The sequence below is a fragment of the Acomys russatus genome, chromosome 5, assembly GCF_903995435.1.
Source record: "Acomys russatus chromosome 5, mAcoRus1.1, whole genome shotgun sequence".
Classification (NCBI taxonomy): Eukaryota; Metazoa; Chordata; class Mammalia; order Rodentia; family Muridae; genus Acomys; species Acomys russatus.
The window spans coordinates 28,032,376-28,058,736 of record NC_067141.1 but is presented as its reverse complement, the minus strand read 5'-3'; the positions used below and the strand labels follow the sequence as shown (position 1 = coordinate 28,058,736).

The window sequence follows — 26,361 nt, the reverse complement described above, 5'->3', positions numbered from 1 at the left end:
GAATGTGAAGCCTGGGACTTTCTAAATTGCTCTGGAAAAATCTACAGGCTTCTTATTATGATCATTGCAAAGGATGTGACATTTTTCATTAGAACAAAATACTCCTGCTTGGAGGCAGATGTGCTGGCTAGATTTGCAACAACTCGACACAAACTATAGTCATTTGAGGTGGAAAAACTTTGAGAAAAATGCCTTCATAAGATTCAGTGGGAAAAAAAAAAAAAAGATTCAGTGGGCTTCGGCTGGAGAGATGGCTAGGTGGTTAAGAGCACTAACTGCTCTTCCAAAGGACCCAGGCTCAATTCCCAGCACCCACATGGCAGCTCACAACTGTCTGTAACTCCAAAATCTGACACCTTCACACCAACACACATAAATTTAAATTAAATAAAATATATTAAAAAATAAAAGATTCAGTGGGCCAGCCTGTAGAACATTTTCTATTTTTATAAATTAAAAAAAGATTTATTTATTATGTATACATTGCTCTGCCCACATATACACCTGTAGGCCACAGATACGCCTGCAGTGATTGGTGGGGGAGTGAGTGCTCAGCCCATTTTTTGGGGGGAAATCCTTTGCCTCGTGATCCTGGGTTCTATAAGAAAGCAGAGTGAGCAAGCTAGTAAGCAGCACCCTCCATGGCCTCTGCATCAACTCCTGCCTCCAGGTTCCTGGCCTGCTTTGAGTTCCTGCTGTTTTTGTTTGTTTGTTTTGTTTTGTTTCGTTTCGTTTTTTTGAGTCAGAGTTCTTCTGTGTACCCTTGACTGTCCTGGAACTCGCTCTGTAGACCAGGCTGGCCTCAAACTCAGAGACCCGCCTGCCTCTGCTTTCCAAGCGCTGGAATTAAAGGCGTGCACTCACTGTCTTTAATGATGAACTGTTATATGAACTGTGAGTGAAATAAACCCTTTCCTCTCCAAGTTGCTTTTGACTGTGATGTTTAATCCCAGCAACAGTAGCCCTAAGACGGCAAGCAGGTCTAGGCATTGGTAGGTGGACAAACTGGACACCCAACAGGCAGGGATGTTGAAATAGACAGAAAACGACCACAATCCGGGCCTAATGCAAGAGGCCTTAAGAGGCTCTGCGCACTCGCAGAGTGCCTTTTTTTGCAGCGATTTGCTGGGCAGACGCCACGGTCCCGCCTGCCCTCTGCTCCACCAGGTACTTCTCAGACCAAAGGGTCACTGTATCCGGGGAAAGTAGAAAAGGAAACTCTGAAATGCCACCTCCGGATACATCTCCGGATACAGGGAGACTGCAGTACTTATCGATAGCTAGCGGAGCCTCCAAGCCAGGGGCAAAGGCGGAGCAGCCACGCCCCTCTTTGAGACGCGCCAGGAGCTCTAGGTAAGCGTCACTTCCGCTCTCTGCAGCCCACATGAGAGTGGTGGAACTGTAGTGGGGACGCGTTTTATTTGCGTCACTTCCTATATGTCCAGCAGCGACCCCGGCAACATGGCCTTGAACGGCGCAGGTGAGGTCTTGGATTGCTTGGGCTGTGGCCGTGGGGTGAGGGAGGCGGGTTTCTCCGCCCTGACTCTCTCTCCTCCCCGTGCCTCTTTCCTTTAGAGGTCGACGATTTCACCTGGGAGCCTCCGACTGAGGCTGAGACGAAGGTGCTGCAGGCGCGACGGGAGCGGCAGGATCGCATCTCTCGTCTCATGGGCGATTATCTGCTCCGTGGTTACCGCATGCTGGGCGACACGTGCACGGACTGCGGGGTGAGGCCAGTGATGATGATGATGATGAGGCCTCGGACTGGGCTGCACGTCCTTTCCTCTGCTCTCCCTCCTGTGGATCCTGTCGCCCAGGCTCACTCGTGTCCATGTACTTTCTGGTTCCCAGACGATCCTCCTCCAAGATAAGCAGCGAAAAATCTATTGCGTGGCTTGTCAGGAGCTCGATTCGGACGTGGATAAAGACAACCCGGGTGAGGGCGAGAGTGGGCACGGATGGGGGAAGGAATGCAGTGATGGTTACCCGGGAGCAGGAAGCCTGGGAGCTGACAGACGAAGTGTCTGCGTGCGGAGGGATTAAGGTACCTTCTCCTATCAGCCCCAGAGAGGAGATTCATTTAAGAAAAACACTAAGCCTTTGTCTCCGACGCTGTGGGAAGAGTCCTAGCTAAATGTAGCCGTCCCCCACATGTAGAGTGGGTGTGCAACCCTGGGCTTTGCGTGTGCCAGGCAAGCGCATTACCACGGAAGTACACAGACTAGGTAAACTGCTGGGCGACTTGGTATGCAAGTGTCAACTCAGCGGTACAGTGCTTACCTGGGATGTGTAAAGACAAAGACACCAGAAGCCCAGGAGGGGCCAGTAAAGAGCAAATGGCTCAGGCCAGAGGTGGGCCTGGCCTCCTGACTCTCCTACCTGTTCTCTTGTTTTAGCTCTGAACGCACAGGCTGCCCTCTCTCAAGCTCGGGAACACCAGCTCGCCTCTGGTACAGAGCCTGCCACGGGCTCTCGGCCCACACCCCAGCCCCCAGTACCTCGCCCAGAGCACTGTGAGGGAGCTGCAGCAGGCCTCAAGGCAGTCCAGGGCCTTCCGCCTCCTGCCGCACCTCCAAAGGCAGATGTGGTAGCTTCCACCCAGACTGCCCTCCTGCAGAAGCTAACCTGGGCTTCCGTTGAGCTGGCCTCTAGCGCTTCCTTGGAGACTAGCATCCAGCTGTGTGGGCTTATCAGGGCTTGCGCTGAGGCCCTGTCCAGCCTGAAGCAGTTGCAGCAGTGAGAGCTCCCGCCCTGACCCCTGTTCCCCTGAGAAAAACCCTCTAGAAAAACAGCTGTTCTCCGTGTGCTTTGTTCCTTAGTTCTGAGCGGTCATGCAAGCCCCAGCGCTAACCATGCTTGTTCTTTTCTTTTGGCATCTCACCTTTCCGTGGTCTTCTCTATCGGAGTGATGAGTTTTTGCATTCAGGACAAGGGATAAACGGTAGAGAGGGACCAGGGACACCTTATTACAAGGAGTGACCTCACCCTTCTCAAAGAGTGGGCCACTAGCATTGTCTGATCTAGTACCCCTATCCTCCACCTTCTGGACTTGAGTGCTACCTGAGGTTTCGGTCTCCTTGGTGGCTTCCTTTTCCTCCTTTGAGCATCCTGGCTTTATCATCTTAGTCCATCCTATACCCCCTGGGATGTTGACACGTTGTGGGGGCCACCCATCAATGCACTTCAAGAGGCAGGCACAGTGTTAACTCCAGACTCCGACCCCCGCACCCCCACATTTTTAGAATCTTTCCTTTAGCAGAGGAATCCCGCAGGAATGAGGCAGCAAAAAGAGCGGCCAAAGAATCCTTGACCCTTTCGGCCTCACCCCACCCTTCCAGTTCTCCTTTGGTGGGTTGCCGGGCCCCCACAGTCGTCGCCGCCTTAAGGGAAGCCCCGCCTATGCAGAGGGGGTGGAGCACAGGCGGAGTCCGAGGAGTCTGGGAAGGAACAAAGCGCGGCCTGCGGGCGGCAGCGGCTGGACCACGGGGAACGGGGCCTGGGGTCCACAGCCCGAGTAGGACGTTGGAGGGGGTCCAGGCGGCATCGCGGCCCGCGCCGACCCGGCTATGAACGGGCTGCCCTCAGCTGAGGCGCCGGGCGGCGCGGGCTGCGCTCTGGCCGGGCTCCCGCCGCTACCGCGCGGCCTCAGCGGCCTCCTTAACGCTAGTGGGGGTTCTTGGAGGGAGCTGGAGCGCGTCTATAGTCAACGGAGCCGCATCCACGACGAGCTGAGCCGTGCCGCCCGCGTCCCGGATGGTCCCCGCCACGCCGCCGGCGCCACCAACTCAGGCTCTGCAGCCGGCCCGCGCCGCCCGGTTAACCTCGACTCGGCACTAGCCGCGCTGCGCAAAGAGATGGTGAGTAGGTGGGCGCCCCGCCATGGTAGTGTTGCTCTGAGGGGAGGACAGAGATAAGTCTGGGACCAGTGTCCTCATCTCGGGTCCATCAGGCAACATCTGGTCGCAGGGCTTAGGACAGCTAAGAGAGTAACAATGTGTAGCAATTGTTGCATTTTTTAAAACCTTGCATTTTAAAAAGATTTCGTCTTGCTGGAGAATATTATACTATTGTATAAACGAGGACCAAGGAGTGGCTTAAAGGTTTCACAGTTGACAAGTGTCATCTGGTCTCAGAACTTTCACGTAAGGCGCAGGAAGATTGGACAGGGTTGTCACCCAGGTTAGGGGCTTTGGGGTTGGGGGTGGCCTGGACCCCAACTCCAGCCCACTGTCAGTTGTCTGCAGGTGGGGCTGCGGCAGCTGGATATGTCCCTGCTGTGCCAGCTGTGGAGCCTGTATGAGTCGATCCAGGACTACAAGCATCTGTGTCAAGACCTGAGCTTGTGCCAGGACCTGTCATCCTCCCTGCACTCGGACAGCTCCTACCCACCTGATGCCGGCCTGTCTGATGACGATGAGCCTCCTGATGCCAGTCTGCCCCCAGACCCTCCACCCCTCACCGTGCCCCAGACTCACAATGCCCGTGACCAGTGGTTGCAGGACGCCTTCCAGATCAGTCTCTGAAAAGCTAAGGTGGATAGGAATGCGCACCCGTACAAAAGGCTCAAAACTTGCCCTTCAGCAAGTCCTTAGTCGACAGTGCCTGCTCTTTCACCGGTACCACCTCACCTCACATCAGGAGGGCAAGGCACCTACCCATCTGGCAAAGCGATCAAGATTGCAGCCTCTGCCCAGTGCACTGGGCACCCACTTCTCCCACGTGTGTGCACCCTAGCTTTGGCCAGCCCTTAGTCTGACCATGGAGCTCACAAAGTATCTTGCACTTCCGTCGGCGTCTCTGGGACTGGGATGAGTGCCTAGCTTCCATCTCCTTTTGGTCTTTTGCTGCTACTTGCAGCTGCTGGCTCAGGGGCATCCCTACCTGTGGCCCCAGGGTTCCACTACCTGGGACAAGGGCTCCAGGACCCATCTCTGCAGCCACTCATGGCCAGAAAGGCCAAGGTCTCTATGCTGGATATTTAAGTTTAGAGGCCATTTCCTGGATGGGAAAATAAACACTTTCAACATTGTATTCTGAATGCGTGGTTAATTGGTACTGGGTTGGGAATAGTGTTTTCTGGCACGTGTGGTCCACGTTCTGCCGGCAGGTGGCGCCCAAGATCCCCCCTAGTGAAAGGCTTGGGGCGCGGGATGCGAATCTTCCCTGCGCGGGGGGCGTGTGGAGGGGCGAACAAGGTTGGAAGTATTCCAGGCCGCTAGAGCCCGGCCCGTAGCTGTATGACGCCGGGCAAGTCTTTTCTCTTTGGGATCTAAGCTTTGGAGCCCAGCTTGCCCTTCCTCCTTGCTTTGAGCCTTCCCGGAAGGAAGGAACCGCCCATCTTGAGGAGAGAAACTTTCCACCTCCAGTGCTGGGTGGAGTTCTCGTGGCACAGGAAATGGGTGGGCCGGAGCTGGCTGACCCAGGGGCCTATTGCTATTAGTTGGGGGAGCTCCATGAAGAGCCCGTGCCTGTGGGTTGTAGGGGGGCGGTGGGAGGGAGGGAGAGGTGCGGAGGCCGATGAGCAAGTTTCAGTTCGCAGACAAGCCCTGGAAGGGACATGGCAGCAGGGTTTAGGCACCTCTTTTGCGGTCTCAGACCACCCAACCTCCCCTGGACCTCAGCATGAAGGACCTGTAGGGTGGTACATAAAGGGCTTCTTTACAGAGGAAGCCAAGGACCACACACCAATAGAGACAAAACCAGTCTAGCGCACTGAAAGAAGCCTGCCACATTCTCAAAGTTGCACCCCGCCACTGCTCCCCACTCCCTACCATAGTCACTTGCCTGCTGGAGATGCCATCCGGCTGGTGTTCCTAAAAGACCAGATGTCCTATGGGAAAGAACATATTCATATGTTGCCCCAGGGCACCTCTCTAACTGGGTATAAAACACCTTGCTGAGGCACATTACCATGCGAGGCGGATGGATGAGTGATAAGAAGGCTAATCTAGGCGTTAACACAGCAGCTAACGCCCCAGGGACTTCCCAGGGGAGGAGGAAAAAACACCCATGTGCACATTTTCTTTTAGCTCTGATAACGGAATGCACTTAGTGAGACAAGGCAAAACTAGCCGGTCCCTAAGCTAACCCCTTTCCCAAGCCTCAATCTTCTATGACCATAAAAGATGGAACTATAATTGGCCCTATTTAACAGACTTCAAAACTGAGGCTCAGGCTGTTAGCACTCTCTCTGTCCAAGGTGGCACTCTTGAGTAGAACCCAGTATTTGAACCTTTTGCCGCTGGTGAGAAGTGAGGGATTGTATTCCCTCGTGCCAGCTGGGAAGTCACACTAGGTACACCCCACCACGGCTCACTCCTGGACGCTGCGTTTTTCTTTTCTGGTTAAGACATGAGTGTCTTAAGGACCATTGGCTCAGAACCCTGAACCTTTTCCTTTTATAGGTGTCTGCTTTACAAACTTGGGAAACGGGGTACCAATCAGTACCACAAGGCTGCAGGCAGGAAGGGAGGCGGCTGGGGCAGCTCTTTGGAGCGTGGCACCCAGTTGAGGGCTGTTATTTCTTGGAGCTCACATGTCCTCCCCAGCCCCATCCGGCTCGCGGGCTCTCACCAAGCCGGCTTGGCGGTCGGGACTCGTACCCTCCACCCGGTACCCGGTACCCGGGTGTCTGGGTCGCGACGCTAGGTCCCGGAAGCAAGGTCGCCCCGCCCCACGCTGCAGCCCCGCCCGCCTTCGGCCGGGGGTGCGGCTCCAGGAAACGGTGCTCTCGCAGCTCGGCGCTAGCTCGACACGCCGGGACAGCCCGGCAAACTCAGCCAGCCTACCCGGCAGACCCCAGCGGCCACCCCAGCAAGCACAGCCTAGGTCCGAACCTTAGACTCATCTACACAGACGGGGCGGACAGGACGGGAGACGCAGAAAAGGGCACCAGAGACCATGGGGACCCTGGCTGGGCCAACAGTTGGGGGCAAGCGGGAGCCCCGAGCTTGAGAAGAAGTCGGCGAGAGCTGCTTGGGCCATGACGTCGGTGTGGAAGCGCTTGCAGAGGGTGGGCAAGCGGGCCGCCAAGTTCCAGTTTGTGGCTTGTTACCATGAACTGGTGTTGGAGTGCACCAAGAAGTGGTGAGTAGAAGGGAGGCCTGAAGGGGCACCCCAAGACTTATGTGGGACTCCATTTAGCTTGACCTGTTTGAGCCTGGGCAAATCCCCCCAAGTCTAACGGCTAAAGCGGTTCCTGTTCTAGGTATTCCGGGCACCTTAGTGCCTTGCAGCTTGGGGGATTCCAGGAGTTTCGAGGTGTGGAGAGCCTTGTCAGAGGCAAGAGTCACAGGCAGGCGAGAGAATCTGTGCCTACATTTAAATCAGCTGTGGTCAGGACTGAGGGCGGGAGGGAGGGAGGCTTGAGCTTCCTCAAGCCAAGAGCGGTGGTGCAGGGTGGCAGCGGAAAACAGAACAAGTTTAAGTCTCCAGGTGGCCAAGGCTGGGAAAGACTTCATGAGTCTTAGTCTGGTTCAGAGTGAAGATGTGGCCTTCTCTTTTTTCTGCCCCTCCCCCCTTCAGCTAGAGTGGGCCCCAGAGGCTGGAGAAGTCTCCACAATGTCCTTAAAAGGGGAAACTGAGCTTGGAGGGATGAGGAGGGAGGCGGGGAGAGGCTTAAAGGGGCCTGAGGTCTTAGGAGATGGTCCAGGAGGAGAAGGTCTATGGAGGAAAAGTAGTTGGGCCAGGGGACAACACAGGAGAGAGTACAGGCCTTGTCTCGGACTGTCAAAGAGCCCTGGGGGTATTTGGCTCACCTGCCCCCACCAGGCAGCTGCCCTGGTCTGTTCGTCACACCCTAAATATATGTGCTCACTGGTGTCAGCTTCTCTTGGCTGGATTAGGGCACAGCTGTAGGGGCCTCACAGGCCAGGCGGGGCTAAATATAGACTCCCAGGGCGGGGGGAGCTGGGGTAGGCCGGAACCATGAAGCCTAAATGGAGAGGAGTGGGCTGAGGCTAGGGTGCTTGGGACAGTCACCATGATCTCTGGCCTTGAACTTGCTGTGCCCCTGAGAGGCCCTTTCTGCAGTAAAGGCTAGGGGAGAATAGGAGCTAGGTAACACAGCAGGGCTGGCACTTGAACTCTGGCCTCTGGCTCCTGCTCTAGCATTCTGAGTGAGGCCAAAGGGACGCTGGGCATGGTTCTGGTGAGCAGACAGAGGTACAGACAGTGTCTGTGGGCTGAGTCACAAGCAGCATGGGTAAGGCCTGCTGGCCTTCTTAACCAGGAGCCCAGGACAGGAAGCTGCCCCTGCCTAGGTCATGGCTTCCCAAGAAGGCGTGCCGGCCTGAGTCAGGCTGCCCAAGCAGGCCACACCCTCCCTAGGCACCCCTGCTGTTTCTCTTTTCTGGGAAGGCTTTGCTGGGCCCTTGCCTGTGGTTTGGGGCCCGAGAATGGTTGCTTACTTCTGGGTCAGAGGACTGGAGACTCATCTGTGTGACCTTATCTGGCCTACTTCTGTTTCTCAGAAACCTCAAGGGTTAACAGCAAGCCACTTGGTTGTCCTGCCTCGGCCTCCAGAGAGGTGTTGAGTTGGCAGACCTAAGTCCCCAGGTGTGGGGCTGGAAATAGGCAGGGGGTGGGGGGGGGTCTTTTGTGCTACCCTCATCTGATCCTTTTCTTGGCCAACCCCACCCCCTCCTGGGCAGAGGTTAGATGTTAACCCAAAGAGGCCCTGTCCTCAGGGGGCCCAGCCACATGTCAGCACCTTGTCAAGGACCAGCTCTGCATATCTCTCTCCTTGCTTGTCTCGCTCTCCCAAGTCTGTGCAACATACACTTGCTGCTCAGTGGAACTGTCCCATGGAAGTCTCCTCGAACCTTCCCTGGGCTCTGTCGCCATCACCCCTTCAGAGCAATGCTCAGTGTCCCTGGATTGGAGGAAGTAGGAGTCCTGCCTGACCCTGCTCAGGCCCACTGAACACAACAAAGGGCTAGCCACAGCAGACCAGCTGTGTATGTGGGGGTGTCTAGTGGCAAGCTAACCCTGCGCTTCTCGGCCCTCACTCCGGGCCTTACTCTGTCCATTTACCCTTGCTCTGCCTCTGCCACTCCCCTAAGATCCTAGCACTTGGCCAGTTCCTACCCTTGGAGCCTTCTCAGAGGATCTGCACACAAAGCCACTTCCTCCACTCCTGGCTCTGCTCAGATTCCCAGCCTCAAAGCCCAGGCAGGCTCTTTCACAGCCCCTAAGAGTCACTTGCTAATTTATTTTCTTTCATACACACACACACACACACACACACACACACACACCACTTTTTTGTTCGTTTGTTAGTTTTGAGATAGCATCTCACCATGTAGCCTTGGCTGGCCTAGAACTTGCTATGTAGACCAGGCTGCCCTTGAACTCAAAGACCTGCCTCCATCTGCCTCCCACATGCTAACACTGAAGATCTGCACCAGCCAGCCAGGCTTATTTTTCCTTCTTGCCTATACTTTTCTTCTACCTTCCTTACCCTTAAGGGTCTTCCCTCAGGGGGCTGGAGAGACGGCCCAGTAGTTAAGAGCACTGACTGCTTCTCCAGAGGTCCTGAGTTCAATTCCCAGCAACCACATGGTGGCTCACAGCCACCTATAATGAGATCTGATGTACACTATATACATAATAAATAAATAAAACTTTATTATTATTTTTTTTTTTTTGGTTTTTCGAGACAGGGTTTCTCTGTGTAGCCTTGGCCATCCTGGACTCACTTTGTAGACCAGGCTGGCCTCGAACTTACAGCGATCTGCCTGCCTCTGCCTCCCGAGTGCTGGGGTTAAAGGTGTGCGCCACCACGCCCGGCATAAATAAAACTTTAAATAAAAAAAAAGAAAAGGGTCTTCTCTCAGCCCCCGAGTCTTTCTTCTCAGTTGCTTTGCCCTCAGAACAGGGCTGAACTTCTAGAAGTATTTCTGAACAAATGGACTTCTTTTACCCCTGAGACTTTACCCCATGGTTCCATGTGTGCACACACCTGTGTATGTGGCTGTCCCTGTCTGTCCCTGTCTTTCACGGACCCTGCGGGGCCATGATGTTCCAATCTGTCCAGGCCCTGCGCCCTTTAGTCCCTGCCCCGCCCTGCTTGAGCTGCCCCACCTACACCTTGTGGCCTAGATAAGAAGCTGCCCATGCCCTCTCCCTGGGAAGAGGACCCAGACAGACCCCAGGGAGCTAGGGAGAGGAGGAAGAGAAGACGGAGAAGCTAGAGTGGGCCTGGCTAAGCGGCTCTTCCCTTCCTTCCAGGCAGCCTGACAAGCTGGTTGTGGTATGGACTCGGAGGAACCGGCGGATCTGCTCCAAGGTGAGAAGGATTGGCAAATGGGGGGTCCAGCTTGGGATGGAGTCAAAGGCAGGGCCAAGGGGGAGGTAGATGGTAGTCGATGGGAGAGTGTAACCATGTTCAAGTCATGTTGGTGTCTACGGGGAGAAAGGAAGATGGGGGAAGGAAGAAAAGGGGGTGATGGTACTCAGGGGGGACTCCTACTTTCTCTTGAAGGCGCACAGCTGGCAGCCTGGCATCCAGAACCCATACCGTGGCACTGTGGTGTGGATGGTGCCTGAGAATGTGGACATCTCGGTGACCTTGTACAGAGTGAGTCTCTGGTGATGCTGGGTAGCCACGGGGGGCACTCCTGGTGGCCTGTTCACCCACAGCGAAGAACCAAGTGGTAGGACCAAAAAGTTCGTGGGTTTATTGCAAGTTACTGAAGAGGTCTTTTTAGACGGGGCAGCATTTACCCAACCTGTAGTTAAGAAAGTCACCTGGAAAAAAAATATATATATTTAAAAAAAAAAAAAAAAAAGAAAGTCACCTGGGATCAGAAGCCTGGGTACATGGGTACAAGAACTGGAGAGACGGCTCAGCAGTCAGGAGCACTGGCTGCTCTTCCAATGAACCTGTGTTCCATTCCCAGCACCCACATGGCAGCTCACAACTCTAGTTCCAGGGGACCCAGCACCCTCTTCTGTCTTGTGTGGGCAATGCACAAATGTGGTTCACAGATATGCATCCAGGCAAAACATCCACACACATAAAATGAAAATAAATACATATTTTACAAAGAAAAAAAAAAAAAAAGGAATCAGAGTACAAAGCTGGCTGGACCTGAGCTCAGTGGTAGAGCATGCATGATGCTTTGGGTTCGGTCCAGTACAACATATACACACTCAGAGAAGCCAAAGTGCATTCCAACATCAGCTATGATGACCCCATACCACCCCCACGCCCCCAGCCAGTACAGATTGTTCTTCCAGCATTGCCCTCCTTGAAACCCTGTGCTCATCAGTACTCTCCTCTCCAGGACCCTCATGTGGACCAGTATGAAGCCAAAGAATGGACTTTTATTATTGAAAACGTGAGTGTCTGGGTAGGTTGGACCTGTGACTTCAGAGGCCTCAAGACAGCAACTGATGCTTCTCCCTCTGTCCCCACGTCTCCCACCCACAGGAGTCCAAGGGACAGCGGAAGGTACTGGCCACGGTTGATGTGAACCTGGCCCGCCACGCAGGGCCTGTGCCTGCTCAGATTCCGCTTCGACTGCGGCTGAAGCCCAGGTCTGTGAAGGTAGTTCATGCCGAGCTGAGCCTCACCCTTTCTGGGGTGCTGCTGCGTGAAGGCCGTGCCACGTGAGTTCCCACCCGACCTCCCTGGCCCTGGCCTGTGGTCAGAGACTCCAGCCCTCTCACCCCTGACCTCAAACCCACAGCGATGATGACATGCAGAGTCTGGCCAGCCTCATGAGCGTAAAGCCCAGCGACATAGGGAACTTGGATGACTTTGCTGAGAGCGACGAGGATGAAGCTAATGGTCCTGGGGCTCCTCGAGGGGCCCAGTCAGGTGGGCTCACAGTTGTCTGTGGCTTGAGAGTGCTATGGCCTACGATGGGTGTAGCATCCCTGGGTCCCCAGTGCTGGTTGCTGTGGGCCAGGGCTGCCTCATGCATGCTGAGTGATAGGAGCTCAGTATGCTCAGCAGCTCTGATTGTCCCAGCTTGGTCCTGGTCCTAGGCGTGTCAGTCTTGAGCAGAGTGGATTCCCCAGTGTCTCCCCAAGTTCCTGGTCATCTCATCCCTAGGTAGATGCTCAGAGAAGCTGTGTCACAGGAACTGTGGCCTCTGTCCAGTCTCCTATCCCCCTCCCCTCTGTCTGCTCCCTCCCTTCTGCTCTCACTCCCCTCTCCTCCTCAAAGCCCTTTGTCCTTCCTTTTTTTGTGGTTCTTTCTCACTCACTCACTCTCTCTCTCTCTCTCTCTCTCTCTCTCTCTCTCTGCATCTGTGGGCCTGCCTCTTCTCAAAGGCCGGGGCTGTGCCCTGAGACTGGGGCGTTTCCCAGGTAGGCCCTGAACTCTAGCTGGGGTCATGGTGGGGCCCAAACTGTAGAGTCTTGCCTTGGCTGACTGTATCCCTCCCATGGGTCTCCCTTCAGATCTCTCCCGAGAGCTGAAGTCACTGTGTGAGGAAGATGATGATGAAGGCCACACACGGCCCCAGCAGGCAGGTGAGGCTTGGCCTGGGACTGGGGTTGGGGACTGGACCTATGTCACAATGCAGGCCTCAGCATCCCCTTCCTTCCCGCCCCCCTAGCTGCCAGACCCTCTTGTGCTGAAGATACCAGCCCTGCCCCTGTGAGTGCCCCTGTGAGTGCCCCTGCGCCCCCGGCCAGGGCCTCCCGGGGCCAGGGGTCAGAACCAGCTGCTATAGCCGGGGGCCAGGCGGGTCCTGAAACCCCAAGGCCCCCACAAACCCCACCAGAGACAAGGTAAGGAACCAGCCCCGTTGCCGTTAGAAGCAAGTACACACAACCCCCCCCTCCAAGTCTCTGCCATCCTCTCAAGTGCTATAACATTCTAAAAGGTGCTGCAGAGCTGAGAGTGGGTCCCAAAAGAAGACCCCCCCCCCACAATACTTGTTTCTGCTCTTTCCTCAGGTCTACCAGGCAGCCTGGCCAGGACATGGTCCCCACCCCAGCCCCTCGGCTCCGGAAAGGCCCTGATGTACCCCGGTCCCCAGTCCCCTACAGGGAAGATGAAGTCCCTAATACCTCAGAGGACCCTCCAACAGGAGTGGGTTCTTCTGGGGAGACCCAAGCCCAGATAAGCTCTCAGGACAGGACAGAGGCCCATGGAGCCAGACCAGAACCAGACATTGAGGTCAGAGGCTCCAGAGATGCTTTGGGAGGAGAAAGATCCAAAGTTGAAGAGGGAGACACTGAGGACAGGCCAGGGCCTAGTGGGGCAGGAAACGGAGAGAAGAACACTAAGAAGTCATGTACCACAGCTGGAGAGGCTGAAGAGAGCTCAAAACTTCATCAAGTAGCTGCTGAGCAGAAGTCAAAGGTACAACCTATAGCCATGGAAGGACCAGAGGCTACAGAGCTGACGCCTAAGGCAAGACTCGGGGAAACTCCTGAGGCTCCTCCTAGGAGTGCTCAGAGGAGGATGAGGGCAGGCTCCCAGGAAGAGGCTCCCAGTGACCTGAACCCACCTCCAGCTGAGCCTGAAGGGCATCTAGGGCATCTCCGGGGTGCCAGGCCTGCTGGCCAGGAGAGAGAAAGCACAGAGATTAGGAGTGAAGCCCCTGCTGTTGGGAGGACAGGCCAGGAGCAGGGCCCTGCTGCTGGAGTAGCGAGTGCTGGGCCCCAGGTGAGCAGCATTCAGGGCATCCTATCAATTGGCCATGGGGTAATATCTAGAGATCTGAGGGCCCAGGAGGCAGAAGTTGGGGAGCCAAGGGTTCTAGAAACAGAGGCCGAGTGGGTGCCTTGGGAGGGGGCTATAGGGACGCCAAAGACAGATATTGGGAGACCAGAGCCTCCAGATCTAGAGACTAGAACAGCAGAATCTGAAATATTGGAAGCCCAGGAGTCAGAAATAACAAGATCAGAGGCCCTGGAGTCAGAGGCTACTGGAACAGCAGAGTTGGAGGTCTTGAGGACCCAGGATAAAGAGATTGGGGTTCTGGGGATGCTGGGGATAGGGGCTGATATAAGGGAGCCTAAGGAATTTGGGATACAGAAAACAGAAGTTGGGGGTACTACAGTTCCAGGTACCAAGACAGTGACAGCAGAAACTAAGATATGGGAGGCCCAGGAGATGGCAGATGGGGGGGCTGGCAGGATGAAGATGGAGGCTGACATACTGAGAGCTCAGAAGACAGAGGCTGGAGAGGCAGAAGCTGGAATACTGGAGACCCAGAGTGTGGTGGCCGCAGCTTTGGAGGCTCTAGCGGTGGAGATGGCAGAGTCTGATGTGTTGGGAACACAGGGGACAGAGGTGGGGACTTGGAAGATTCCAAGAGCAGAGACTGAAACAGCACTAACTGAGATATCAGGGATCCACAAAGTGGCATCTGAGGGTTCAGGGCCCCCACAGATGCGATCTAGAACAGCAGGGGCCCAGGGGACAGATGTTTCAGTGATAGAGACCACAGAAGATGGCATGCTGGGAACCCAGGAGATATCTGCAGGTTGTGGAGTCCTTTGGGTAGAAGCTGAAACACCAGAATCCAAGACTGATGGCTCCCCGGAGACAGGGGAAGGAGACCTAGGGACTCAGGAGGTAGACCCTGGGACAGTGGAAGCCGAGAGCTTAGGGACTCCAGAGAGCCCATCTGGGGTGCAGGAGGTACTGGGAACAGGAACTGAGGCACCCACAGTCCTGGAGGTAGAGGCTGCCTCTTCAGCTTGTGTCTCTGGAACTCCTGAGACATTGGGGGCCAAGGAGCTATCTGGGGGTTCTGTGGCTGAGATAACAGAATCTGAGATATCGGAGCCCCGGAAGACAGAGGTGGGAGGCACTGGGGTATCACAGACAGAGGTCGGAAGGGCAGAAGCTGAACTACTGGGGACCCAGGAAAAAGCATCTGAGGGGTTAGGAGTTCCTGGGCTGGAAGCTAAGATGGAAGAGTCTGAGATACTGGAGGACCAGGAAACAGAAAGGAGGATTTGGGAGACCCCAGAGGTAGAGACAGAAACAGTGGGTGCTGAGTTGTTTGGGATCCAGAAAGCAGAATTAGGGGGTTCGGAGAACCCAGGATTAGGAGGCGAGACCGTAAAGTCTGGGGTTCTGGAGACCCAGGAGACAGCAGTCAGGGAGTCAGGGCTCCTGGGAGCAGTGACTGAGGAAGCAGACGCTGAGATTGCCAAGGCCCAAGAAATAGACCCAGGGGATTCTGGGGCCTCCAGGCCAGAAGCTGAGGTACTGGGGGCCCAGTGGGCAGAAACTGGAGTTTTGCAGTCTGAGGAGGCAATGACTGACATTTCTGGGGTCCAGAAGCCCAGAGCTTTGGGAGCTCTTCAATATGAGGCCACAAGAGTCCCAGAGACTAAGCAAAGAGGTTCGGGGGCTGAGGAAGCAGGGTCAGCAGTACCCAGAGTACAAGAGACAGAAATTAAAGTTGTAGGGGTAGTAGAGACCAAATCTTGGACTTTGGGGTCCCAGGAATTAGAGATGGAGGGGTTTGCATCTCCCGAGAATAAATCTGATATTTTTGAGGCCCAGGAAGCAGAATCTTGGGTCTTGGGAACCGCAAAGGGAAAAGAAGCTGATGAAAGCCTCAAAGAGGCACAAGTGGCCAGTGGGGCAGGGGCTGAGGTACCCAGGCCCTCGGGGGCCGCTTCCCCAGAGGAGCCTGAAGAGGACAGGAGGCTGCAAGGCAGCCAGGTAGGGATGGGGGCCACTGAGGTCCAGTCCGCTTCTTCCACTAACCTGGGGCTGATTGAACAGTGGCTCTGCATGGACCCACCTAGTGGACCAAGATGTGTGTTTTTAGTGTGTGTCGGGGTGGGGGTGGGGGTTGGGAGGGTGGGATTCAGCTTCAAGAAGGTCCCTCATCCCTCCTCTCCCAGGATGCCCTAGCCCTCCTACCCTGCTAGGCTGCATGGAGCTATCAATCTCTGAGCTGACTTTGAGGTGTGGCTGCTGGTGACCTCTGACCTTGCCTAGGTGCCACTGACCTTTTAGGTGAACTTGGCAGATAACTCCCCTACCCGAAGCCAGAAACCCTTTTGCCTGACCCCAGTGCTATGGTGATCTCTGCAAACTCAGAGCTGGGGTGGTTTCCTGCCAGGCCTGAGCTTCCTCCAAGGGGCAGAGGATATAAGTCCTTAGGATACATCCTTTAATCCACCCTGTGTCCCCAGGCACCACCCGCCCTGGTCAGCTCCAGCCAGTCCCTGTTGGAGTGGTGCCAAGAGGTCACCAGTGGCTACCGTGGTGTGTGCATCACCAATTTCACCACATCCTGGCGCAACGGCCTGGCCTTCTGTGCTATTTTACATCGATTCTACCCAGACAAGATGTGAGCTGCTGGGGACTTGGGGATGGATGGGGACTGGGCCTGCTGAGATATAAGTGCCATCCATTTCTTACCAGCATTCTCTATCTGCAGTGACTATTTCTCCCTTGACCCACTGGACATCAAACAGAACAACAAGCAGGTAAGATGAGGAGGGAGCTTTGCTTGGAGTCAGCTGCTGGCTGGAGAGTCTGAGGTGCAGGGGCCATGGCTTTCAGAACTTTTAAATCTTTTTGGCTATTACATTGTTTGCCCTAGTTTTTGTTTTGGTGTTTTAAATTTTTGTTTTGTTTTGTTTTTGTTTTGTTTTTTGTTTTTGCTTTTGTTTTTCCGAGACAGGGTTTCTCTGTGTAGCCTTGGCTGTCCTGGACTCGCTTTGTAGACCAGGCTGGCCTTGAACTCACAGCGATCCACCTGCCTCTGCCTTCCAAGTGCTGGAATAAAAGGCATGTGCCACCATGCCTGGCGTTTTTAATTTTAAAAGCATGTTTTCTGTAAAAAAATTTTTTTCTCCCCAAATCATCCTTTGATAACTGGGTAGGCGATATGCAGTTGCTAGGTAACAGCAAGGGCGGGCCTTGATGTCAGATTTCCCTCTATGGGAGGGTGAAGGCGTTTCTAAGCAAATCCTGGCTCAAGAGTCAGGGACCCCCCGGGGGCTGGCGGGCTTGGTTCTGGAGAGTCGCTGGATCTCTGTGCTTTTGACCAGAGTACACCCTTTCTAGGCTTTTGATGGCTTCGCATCCCTGGGCGTGTCTCGGCTGCTGGAGCCTGTGGACATGGTGCTTCTGTCTGTACCTGACAAGCTCATCGTCATGACGTACCTGTGTCAGATCCGCGCCTTCTGCACTGGGCAGGAGCTGCAGCTGGTGCAACTGGAGGGCGGCGGTGGGTCTGGCACTTATCGCGTGGGCAACGCCCAGCCAAGCCTGCCCGACAGCCTGGACGCAGGCAACCTGGCGCAGCGGCTTCGAGAGCATGGGGCTGAAGTGCCTACTGAGCCCAAAGAGGCCATGAACCCTGGCGCTGGGGCGGTACCCAAGGCGGACTCTAGAGACACGGACCTGAGCTGCACCTCGAAGGATGGGGAGGCCAAAGTTGCCCAGGAAGCAACCCCCCCAGAGGTGCCCTCCAACGGCACCAGAGCCCGGTCGTCCACGTCCCCCGTGGCCCCCACAGAGGGGCTGGTGAACGGAGTCGGGGCAGCAGGTGGTGTGAGTGGTGCGAGACTGAGACGGTCCTCGGTCAATGGGGAGGCTGGGCCAGTACCGCCACCCCGAGCACACGGCTCGTTCTCCCACGTGCGTGACGCTGATTTGCTAAAGAAGAGGCGATCCAGGCTACGGAATAGCAACTCGTTCTCTGTGGATGATCCAGACTCTGGAGCTGCAGTGGGACCGGGACCTGCAGGATCCGGGGCTGTGGTGAGTACACCCCTAGCCTGCTGCAGCATAGGATTGTGGGGAGTTCTCAGAGAAGGGTCTGGAGCAGCCCCTGTGTTAAGGGTGCTGCAGAAATGGCGGCTGCAGAGAAGCCTCTTAGCTGGATGCTGGGACACCCTTAGGTGGACCCTGATGCTGCAGAAGGGTCCGCTGGTCAGGAGACAAAGCCCACGGATCCAGAACACCTAGACTGTAGCCAGTTTTGTGTATGTGAGCAGTTTCTAACACTTGGTACCCAGTTTATAGAGCTATAGGCTGTAGTCCGAGGTTCCTAGAAGGCTCCAAGTTTAGCGTTGGCTTTTGGGGTTTTTTTCTTTCTCTGTGTGTGGCCTAAGGTGTCACCTAGCAACCTCCTTGCCCTGTAGCTAGGGGCAGGGATACTTACCGCCCTCTTGTGGCCCCAGTAGCTCCTCCCAGCCTCCAGATCCTCTGGCTTGAATATTTAACCCTTGAGGCTTTAATGGGAGTTAGGAGGTGGGGCTCATGCCTCTTTGTAGGTCTCAGGTCATCTCTGTCTCTGTCTCTCTCTCTCTCTCTCTGTCTCTGTCTCTCTCTCTCTCTCTCTCTCTCTCTGTCTCTCTCTCTCTCTCTCTCTCTCTCCTCCTCGTCCTCCTCCCCCTCCCCCTCTCTCTTACACACACACACACACACACACACACACACACACACACTGCAGTGTGTTAAAGGAGAGATGGTACTACAGGAAGCTCAGGGACCCAAGATGAACTCTGGCCACAGACTTTCAATCCGAGGGTGACCACAGAATGGGCTGCTGCACCCCTGCAGCTGCCCAGCTATGGGTCCAAGCGTTTGGAAGGAATGAGCTGAGAAAGGCTTTGTGGAGGAAGCTGCTGGGCCTCGAGTTAGTTGATTCGATGGGCAGTTTTCCCTGGTGAAAAATCGAGGACTAAGGAAATAGCTCAGGGGTAGAGGTTTGCCTAAGAGGTCCTGGTTTCAAACCCCAGTGTCACTACATGACAACAAAATACTGGGTGTGGGGACTGCTACCTGCAAACCCAGCACTTGGGAGGTAGAAGCAGAAAGGTCAGAAGTTTAGGCCATTTAAAAACAAAACAAAATATCCCAGGGCTGGGGTGTGTGTGTGTGTGTGTGTGTGTGTGTGTGTGCGTGTGTGTGTTGGTATGTGTTCTCAGCACAAGCAGGAGGACCTCAGTTTGGATCCCCAGCCCTGTGTAAAATGCCTGTACAAAGCCGGGTGTGATCGCATGCGCCTGTAGTTCAGTACTGGGAGGTGGAGGTGGGGCTCCCTAGGGCTTGTTGACCATCCAGTAGAGCTAATGAATGAGCTCCAGGCTCAGTGAGAAATGCTGCCTCAGTAACTAAGGTAGAGTCTGGTGGCTTCTCAGGTTGAGGTTCTTGTCACTAAGCTCTGTCCCTGGTAACCGCCTGATGGAAGGACAGGACCAACTCACACAAGTTGTCCTCTGACTGCCATGCAGATGATGTGGCACTTAGCCTACTCCCCCATTCATGAATAAGTCTAATTTATTTTTTGTCTTTGGTTTTTCAAGGCAGGGTTTCTCTGTGTAGCCTTGACTGTCCTGGATTCGCTTTGTAGACCAGGCTGGCCTTGAACTCACAGCGATCCGCCTGCCTCTGCCTCCTGAGTGCTGGGATTAAAGGCGTGCGCCACCACTGTGGGGCCGAATAAATCTAATTTAAAAAGAAAGAAGGGCCGGGTGTGGTGGTGAGCACCTTTAATCCCAGCACCCGGGAGGCAGAGGCAGGCGGATCACTGAGTTTGAGGCCAGCCTGGTTTACAAAGCGAGTCCAGGACAGCCAAGGCTACACAGAGAAACTCTGTCTCAACAAAACAAAACAAAACAACAAAAAACCAAACAAACAAATAAAAAGGAAGAAAGAAGGAAAACAAGGTGGAATGTGGTAGAGGAAGACAGCTGATATTTGGTTTGAATATTTGAGTATTTAACCCCTGAGCTTTAATGGGAGTTAGGAGGTGGGGCTCTTGCCTGGGAGAGTGGCTCCACTCTCATGTTTTGTAGGTCTCAGGTCATCCATCTCTCTCTCTCTCTCTCTCTCTCTCTCTCTCTCTCTCTCTCTCTCTCTCACACACACACACACACACACACACACACACACAACCAAACATACAACATGCGGAGACCCACACAAAAAGGTGGCATCGAGGACATTCAGATCTCACTTAGGGAACTGACAGTCACTTCCATGAAGTTCCCAGGTAGCATTGCAGCCAGTCTGAGACTAGGAGCCCCGAGGGAGGGTCCAGAGACTGGGGAACTTGGGTCTGAGGAGTAGCAAGGCATTTCCTGCCGCAGGAGGTCCTGGAGGTCTGACTTCCAGCCCTGTTAGTCAGTGGCTCCTTAAATCACAAAGGGGAGGATACAACATTCACCCTTCTGGGGCTGAGTCTGGTCTTTCCAAGCCAGGCCCTCCTCCTGCCATCTCCCTGGCAAGAGATATTTGACCCAGGAGAGAAGAGGCTCTCTCATTGGCTGACTTTGCTTTTACTGTTTCCGGAGGCTGTTCAGCCTGACTCCGTCCTTGGAAGCTCCCCAAGGCCTGGAGTAAGATGAGGTCAGGCACCTTGAGGCTGAGGCGGGGATAGAAGCAGCTGTGTGAGAGACATGAGTGCTTCTAGGTTCAGCCAGCAAGGAGAGTGTAGAAAGAGGAATTTGGGTCAGACATGAGGAAGAAGCTTCGCAGTTCCTACCAGGGCTGGTGTGAGTAAGAATGAATGCTGCTGAGGTTTGCCATCCCAACCTCCTATCCTGCCTACTCTGCCAGGTGGGCTGTCTCCAGGATTTCTCGGCTTCCCGGAGCGCCCCTCCCTGCCTTTTAAGCTTGGGACTAGTCGAGGGAGACGATGAAAGGAGTGAAGGGCCCTGTTGCTATGAACCTGGGTTCTGAGCCTGCGGTACTAATTAGCGCCCTCTGCTGGGCTCCACGCAGTTCACAGGCTGTGTTCGGCTCCTCCCCTCTGCTCAGCATCCCAGGTGCACCTCTCTGCGCTCTTCCTGATGACAAGGATCAAAATCGTGAAAACCCTTTGTAAAGTGTCATGAAGCCATCACAGCATGATGTCGAAAGTGGGGGTTAGATGGTTCCCTAGATGCCTGTCTGAGTCCTGCCTGCATCAGGGCTGGGATCTGTCCCCGTTTTACACACAAAGACACACTCAAGCCCAGTGGGGCAGGCTAGCCCTGGCTGTCCTGGAACTCATTCTGTAGACCAAGCTGCCCTCAAACTCACAGGGACTGACACCCTCTTCTGAACCCAAGTTCAGTTCCAAGTACACAAGACAGGCAGTTCACAACTCTACAACTCTAGTTCTAGCTTATCCAGTGCCTCTGGCCTCTGAGGGTGCCCACATACATGTGGCACGTGTTTGTACGGGTGTATGCACACACACACACACACACACACACACACACACACACTATTAAAAATAAATATTTAATTTTTTAAACATTCCGAGCGGTAGTGGCACACCCCTTTAATCCCAGCACTCAGGAGGCAGAGGCAGGCGGATCTCTGTGAGTTCAAGGCCAGCCTGGTCTACAAAGTGAGCCAAGGCTACACAGAGAAACCCTGTCTCGAAAAACCAAACAAAAACAACCTACTGCTAATCCAGAGGACCCAAGGTCGGTTCCCAGGATCCACCATCAGGTGGTCCACAAGGGCCTATTCTGCTCTAGAGGGATCTGAGACCTCTAGCCTCTGTACACACTCACTCATGTACACACACACACACACACACACACACACACACACACACACACACACACACACATATACACGCACACATACTAGTATATAATTAATAATAACAAAAATAAAATTAAAAAAAATATTTAAAGGCAGTCAGGTGGTACATGCCTTTAATCCCAGCATTTGGGAGACAGAGGCAGGTGGACCCTGTCCCAAATAAATGGGCCACCTCTGGTTAGTTAGAGAAGGCACAGTGACCAATAGCATGAGGAGCTGTGTAGGGTGGGAGATCTCTGCCTCAGTGGGGGTCCAGGCGCTGGATGGCCAGGAAGAGAGGCAGGGGGTGTGGAGGGAAGTCTGAGGGGCCCCTTGCAGGAAGGGTCCATGCTGGGCCAGAAAGGTCTTGTTGGTTTGGAGCAACTCAAGCTGGAGGCTGGTTTCAGAGCCAGGAAGCTTTTTAGGGAACTGACAGTCCATTGCTGTGACCAGAGGGTGGTGACCTTGTGAGACTTGCAGTGGTAAGGGGAGTGGGGCGGAAGCTCCCCACTGTCCTGAGCAGTGAGACTCCGGGATGAGATGGGGTGTGGAGAGAGGCACCATGGGTAAATGTTTTGGGAAGGCCTCTCAGCTTGGGAGTGAAGTGATTGGCAGGGCATGGTGGTGGCACGGCGGTGGCGTGGGCGGTGGCTGCTGACATCACTGCTAATCCAGTCCGGACAGGAATAGCACCTGGGCCAGGAAGACTTGTCCGAGGGGCACACATTGGGGTGACCACTGGGGCAACTCCTTTGTGTTCTGCACCTCTGACCTGGAAGAGTGGCTAACAGTATTGTCTTAGGAGCCAGACTGTTAGGTGAGTTAAAAGTTAGCCCTCAGGGGCTGGACAGTAGGCTTAAGGGTTAAGAGCACTGGCTGCTCTTGCAGAGTTTTGGTTCCCAGCATCCACATGGTGGCTCATGACTCCAGTTCCAGGGGTTCTTCAAGGCCATCTGATACCCTCTTCTAGGCACCGATGTGCTGCACACACATACATACAGGAAAAACACTCATATCATAAAATAAATATATTTTTAAAAAACAATTGGGCCCTAGTAACAGGGAATGGGGTACAACGAGGGCCAGACTTAGATTTTCCAGAATAAAATTCTTCAGTCTCTACAAAGAGCTTTGTCAGCTCTTGGTAGAGAGGATCCTATCAGGTAGGAGGGCGCCCCCTTCTGGCCAGAAGGTAGATACTGACTCAGGATAGCCTAGCTCCTAATAAGGCGGTTCGCTGTCCCATGGGTGCCATCACTAAATGACAAGAGCCAGGTGACCTGAGGGGATTCTTTGAAGGAAAGGGAATGGCCGGGTCCCTGCTTGGCTTTCCAAACCTTTTACCACTGACTTACCCTAAAAGACCTTTCAACTCAAAGCCACCAAAGGAGCAGAGGGGACGAGAGTGAAGGCATGGCTTTTCCTTTACCCTGAAGGAGGTGCCTATGGGCCTGGAGCCACAGACTGAGGTTCCTCCCTCCGCTGTGTGTGAGCGGCATGGTTATCTGCAGCGGCTGGGGCCGTGGGGAGCCCATCCCACCTCTCCTTTGACTCTCTCCACAGGAAGGCCCAAACCCCGACTCCAGCCTTGACTCTGGCCCACAAACAACCACAACCCCACAGCAGCCTCCCGGTGAGTAGTTTGGAAGGTAGGGGTGCTGACCGATCTCACAAATCATCCAGAGGAGTTCCTGAGGGCTTTCTGCTAGCTGGAGGGACCGAGCCTCGTTTCTATCTGCAGGTGGGAGCCCTCCTGCAGAGGAGTCACCTCCCAGCGCAGAAGAGGCTGGTCTGGTAAGGTGGGCTAGGTGGGCGGGACTGTCGTGGTACTTTCTGAGTGAGGCCTGCGATGAACTCACCGGCCCACTGCCTCCCCCCCACTTCCACTCCCAGCAACGGTTCCAGGACACAAGTCAGTATGTGTGCGCAGAGCTGCAGGCCCTGGAGCAGGAGCAGGGACAGATAGACGGGAGAGCCTCCGAGGTGGAGAAGCAGCTGAGGAGCCTCATGGAATCAGGTGGGACCGGCATTTGGGGGCTCACTCCTCAACAACCTCCCTAGATCTGCCCTGACCTTGGGAGGAGCTGGCAGGAGGCTGGCTAGAGTCCCTTTAGTGACTGGAAGACGCTTGTTGGAGGCATGTAGCTCAGAAGTCTGAGATGCTACGTCAGGGGTGGGGGGTGGTGAGGGGGAGGGGGGAACACAAGCTCCCTTCCCCGATCCTCGGCTGCTCTGCCCTGACAGGAGGCAGCTCTGGTGACTGTCCTGGCCTAATTCAGGTGCCAACAGGCTGCAGGAGGAGGTGCTGATCCAGGAATGGTTCACTCTGGTCAACAAGAAGAACGCACTCATCCGGAGGCAGGACCAGCTGCAGCTGCTGTGAGTCTGGGCACTAAGCCTCCTGCTCACCCTCCCACCCACCGGGCTGCCTAGCTGGTCCAGGACTGCCTGGAGGATAGAAGCAGCCTAGGGTACTTCGGTTAGAGCTAGTCACTTCTTTCTTCCCTCTACAAAGATCTTTTGGAAAGATTTTGCTCAACCATCTTATTAATATTTTGTCTTTCTAACTTACTGAACTGGTACTCCTGAGTTAGAAAACAGCCTGAGAGGAATTTGAACAGGTTCAGGAGCCGGGTGGCTGTCAGGCAGTGGTGGAGTATGCCTTTAATCCCAGCACTCCGGAGGAGAGGCAGGCAGATCATTGTGAGTTCAAGGCCAGCCTGGTCTACAAAGCGAGTCCGGGCCAGCTAAGGCTACACAGAGAGACCCTGTCTCGAAAAACCAACCAACCAAACAAGTGGGGTGGAGCCACTCTCCCCATTACTTCCTTTACCGCCCTGCACACCAGAGGCAGTTTTGCTTCCCTCTTGCATTTTAAGCCATTTCCCCCAGAGAAATGTTAGTTTACATTTTTCATCCAAATATTCCTTTTGGGGGGTGTCTTTGTATAAAAGAGAGGCGTGGGAAGGGAGCAGCAGGCATATCCGGAGTGTAACTGAAGGGCCGCTGAACTCTGAAGGGAGCACTGGACAGAACACCGAGGTTCTCCCAGCCCTCCGTGGAAAGCAGTAGAGATGTGGTGGTCCCAGCCCTGGACACTTGCATCCGGTTTGGTCTAACACGGCATCCCTCCCCATCAGCATCGAGGAGCAGGACTTGGAGCGGAGGTTTGAACTGCTGAGCCGGGAGCTGCGGGCCATGCTGGCCATTGAAGGTGGGAAATGGGACGGCAGCGGCTGGAGGTGGAGCAGGGGCTAGGGTCGGCACCCTCCTGACTCAAGCTTCTGGACTTAGAGTGGCAGAAAACCGTCGCACAGCAGCACCGGGAGCAACTCCTGTTGGAGGAGCTGGTGTCACTGGTGAACCAGAGGGATGAACTAGTCCGGAACCTGGACCAGAAGGAACGGATGTGAGTGGGGGACCTGGATGGGCGCACCCCTGGAACGCCATGCCTCGATTCTGAGGGCTTACAAATAGGGCCAAATTTGGAGACTGACTTGAACAACCTTCCACCCCACCCCCATCTGCCCCCAGCGCTCTGGAGGAAGATGAGCGCCTGGAACGCGGCCTGGAGCAGCGACGTCGCAAGGTGAGCCGGCAGCTGAGCAGGCGGGAACGCTGCACGTTGAGCTGAGCCTCCTGCCTGGTTCGCCCTTTCTTTCTCTGGACATGGACCCGCCTCGCCACTCCCGGACCTGCACAGCAGAAGACAGAGCCCCATGCTCCTCCAGCGGGTAGAAGCAGGGCCGACCCAGACTTGGGGACTGGAGCAGCCGAACATGCCAGGCAGTATTTATTCAGCTGAGTGTGTGTGTGTGTGTGTGTGTGAATGTTTTGGCGGTGGCCAGGATCCCAGGCGCGCTGCACAGATCTCTTCCCCTAGGTCTACCAAGGCATGGCACAGGGGATGCCGCCCACATCCTCCTTCCCTTCTGTGTCTGGAGCAATAAAGTTGGACTAGGACAAACCTGCGCCTGCCTTTTCTCTGTAGGGCTTCAATAGAAGGAGGAGGGCGGGACTTAAGACTAATAACGCTGTGTATGCTTTCTAACCTGGAGCGGGCTGAGCTCAGCGGTTCACAGATGTGTCCTTCCAAGAGTGAGGGCAGAAAGGAAAAGCTTTTTGAAAGAAAATCCTAAACACAGGCATGGTGGCTTATGCCTGTAAATCCAGTATTTGGGGTGATGGTGGAGGTCAAAAGGTCAGGGGTTCAAGGCCAGCCTCACCTATGCTGGTGGGTGGCATGCATTTTTACATCTAGCACTAGGGAGGTAGACTGCTTTGAGTTCAAGGCCAGCCTGGTTTATATGTGTTTACATTGTTCTTTTTTGGGTTTTTGTTTTTCTTTTTCTTTCTTTTCTTCTTCTTTTTTTTTTTTATTTATTTTTTATTTTTTATTTTTTTGGTTTTTGGAGACAGGGTTTCTTAGTGTAGCCTTGGCTGTCCTGGACTCACTTGGTAGACCAGGCTGGCCTCAAACTCACAGCGATCTGCCTGCCTCTGCCTCAAGTGCTGGGATTAAAGGCATGCGCCATCACGCCTGGCTTTTTTTTCTTTTTCAAGACAGGGTTTCTCTGTGTAGCCCTGGCTGTCCTCAAACTCATTCTGTAGCCCAGGCTGGCCTCGAACTCAGTGACATTGTCCTAAAGAAAAAAAAATATTGATATGAATTATTAAGATAACTCAGTGGGGGCTGGAGAGATGGCTCAGTGGTTAAGAGCCATGGCTGTTCTTCCAGAGGTCCTGAGTTCAATTCCCAGCAACCACATGGTGGCTTACAACCATCAATAGTGTGATCTGATGCCCTCTTCTGGCATGCAGGTGTACATGCAGGCAGACACTATACAGAATAAATAAATCTTTGGGGGAAAAAGATAACTCAGTGGAAAAAA

At 54.4% G+C, this 26,361-nt stretch overlaps 3 protein-coding genes across 9 annotated transcripts; all 3 read left to right on the top strand.

Annotated features, from left to right (window-relative positions):
• The first annotated feature begins 1,434 nt into the window (after window positions 1–1,434).
• On the top strand, window positions 1,435–2,801 carry Znrd2 (zinc ribbon domain containing 2). Its single transcript, XM_051147056.1, has 3 exons — window positions 1,435–1,727; window positions 1,852–1,936; window positions 2,397–2,801. Exons 1-3 carry the CDS (start codon window positions 1,668–1,670, stop codon window positions 2,738–2,740), a joined length of 489 nt encoding a protein of 162 aa, XP_051003013.1. The 5' UTR covers window positions 1,435–1,667; the 3' UTR covers window positions 2,741–2,801.
• Window positions 2,802–2,843: 42 nt separating this feature from the next.
• Window positions 2,844–5,023, top strand: Fam89b (family with sequence similarity 89 member B). The gene is made up of 2 exons (XM_051145925.1): window positions 2,844–3,857; window positions 4,245–5,023. Exons 1-2 carry the CDS (start codon window positions 3,567–3,569, stop codon window positions 4,521–4,523), a joined length of 570 nt encoding a protein of 189 aa, XP_051001882.1. The 5' UTR covers window positions 2,844–3,566; the 3' UTR covers window positions 4,524–5,023.
• A 1,854-nt stretch (window positions 5,024–6,877) lies between these two features.
• Ehbp1l1 (EH domain binding protein 1 like 1) lies at window positions 6,878–25,296 on the top strand. 7 transcript variants are annotated; one of them, XM_051145918.1, is made up of 20 exons: window positions 6,878–7,086; window positions 10,231–10,288; window positions 10,484–10,579; window positions 11,289–11,342; window positions 11,435–11,613; window positions 11,694–11,824; window positions 12,283–12,318; window positions 12,412–12,483; window positions 12,570–12,744; window positions 12,913–15,646; window positions 16,126–16,283; window positions 16,374–16,422; window positions 17,006–17,704; window positions 23,033–23,102; window positions 23,211–23,263; window positions 23,363–23,486; window positions 23,749–23,848; window positions 24,610–24,683; window positions 24,764–24,878; window positions 25,004–25,296. In XM_051145918.1, the coding sequence occupies exons 1-20, from the start codon at window positions 6,983–6,985 to the stop codon at window positions 25,101–25,103; spliced, it is 5,181 nt and encodes a 1,726-aa protein (XP_051001875.1). In that variant the 5' UTR covers window positions 6,878–6,982; the 3' UTR covers window positions 25,104–25,296. The 7 variants fall into 7 exon arrangements, with proteins under 7 accessions (XP_051001875.1, XP_051001880.1, XP_051001879.1 ...); XM_051145923.1 differs by having other exon boundaries at window positions 6,881–7,086; window positions 12,570–12,610; window positions 15,485–15,646; XM_051145922.1 differs by having other exon boundaries at window positions 6,881–7,086; window positions 12,570–12,610; window positions 15,479–15,646.
• Window positions 25,297–26,361: the final 1,065 nt, after the last annotated feature.

What these genes read in the sequence shown, in the direction of transcription:
- Znrd2 (XM_051147056.1), top strand. Translation starts at nt 1,668, where the DNA reads ATGGGCGATTATCTGCTCCGTGGTTACCGCATGCTGGGCGACACGTGC. An exon ending in ACACGTGCACGGACTGCGGG is followed by an intron (nt 1,728 to 1,851) that starts GTGAGGCCAGTG and finishes TCTGGTTCCCAG; the next exon opens with ACGATCCTCCTCCAAGATAA. An exon ending in CGTGGATAAAGACAACCCGG is followed by an intron (nt 1,937 to 2,396) that starts GTGAGGGCGAGA and finishes CTCTTGTTTTAG; the next exon opens with CTCTGAACGCACAGGCTGCC.
- Fam89b (XM_051145925.1), top strand. Translation starts at nt 3,567, where the DNA reads ATGAACGGGCTGCCCTCAGCTGAGGCGCCGGGCGGCGCGGGCTGCGCT. An exon ending in CCGCGCTGCGCAAAGAGATG is followed by an intron (nt 3,858 to 4,244) that starts GTGAGTAGGTGG and finishes AGTTGTCTGCAG; the next exon opens with GTGGGGCTGCGGCAGCTGGA.
- Ehbp1l1 (XM_051145918.1), top strand. Translation starts at nt 6,983, where the DNA reads ATGACGTCGGTGTGGAAGCGCTTGCAGAGGGTGGGCAAGCGGGCCGCC. An exon ending in TTGGAGTGCACCAAGAAGTG is followed by an intron (nt 7,087 to 10,230) that starts GTGAGTAGAAGG and finishes CCTTCCTTCCAG; the next exon opens with GCAGCCTGACAAGCTGGTTG. An exon ending in TCCTCGAGGGGCCCAGTCAG is followed by an intron (nt 11,825 to 12,282) that starts GTGGGCTCACAG and finishes CTCTTCTCAAAG; the next exon opens with GCCGGGGCTGTGCCCTGAGA.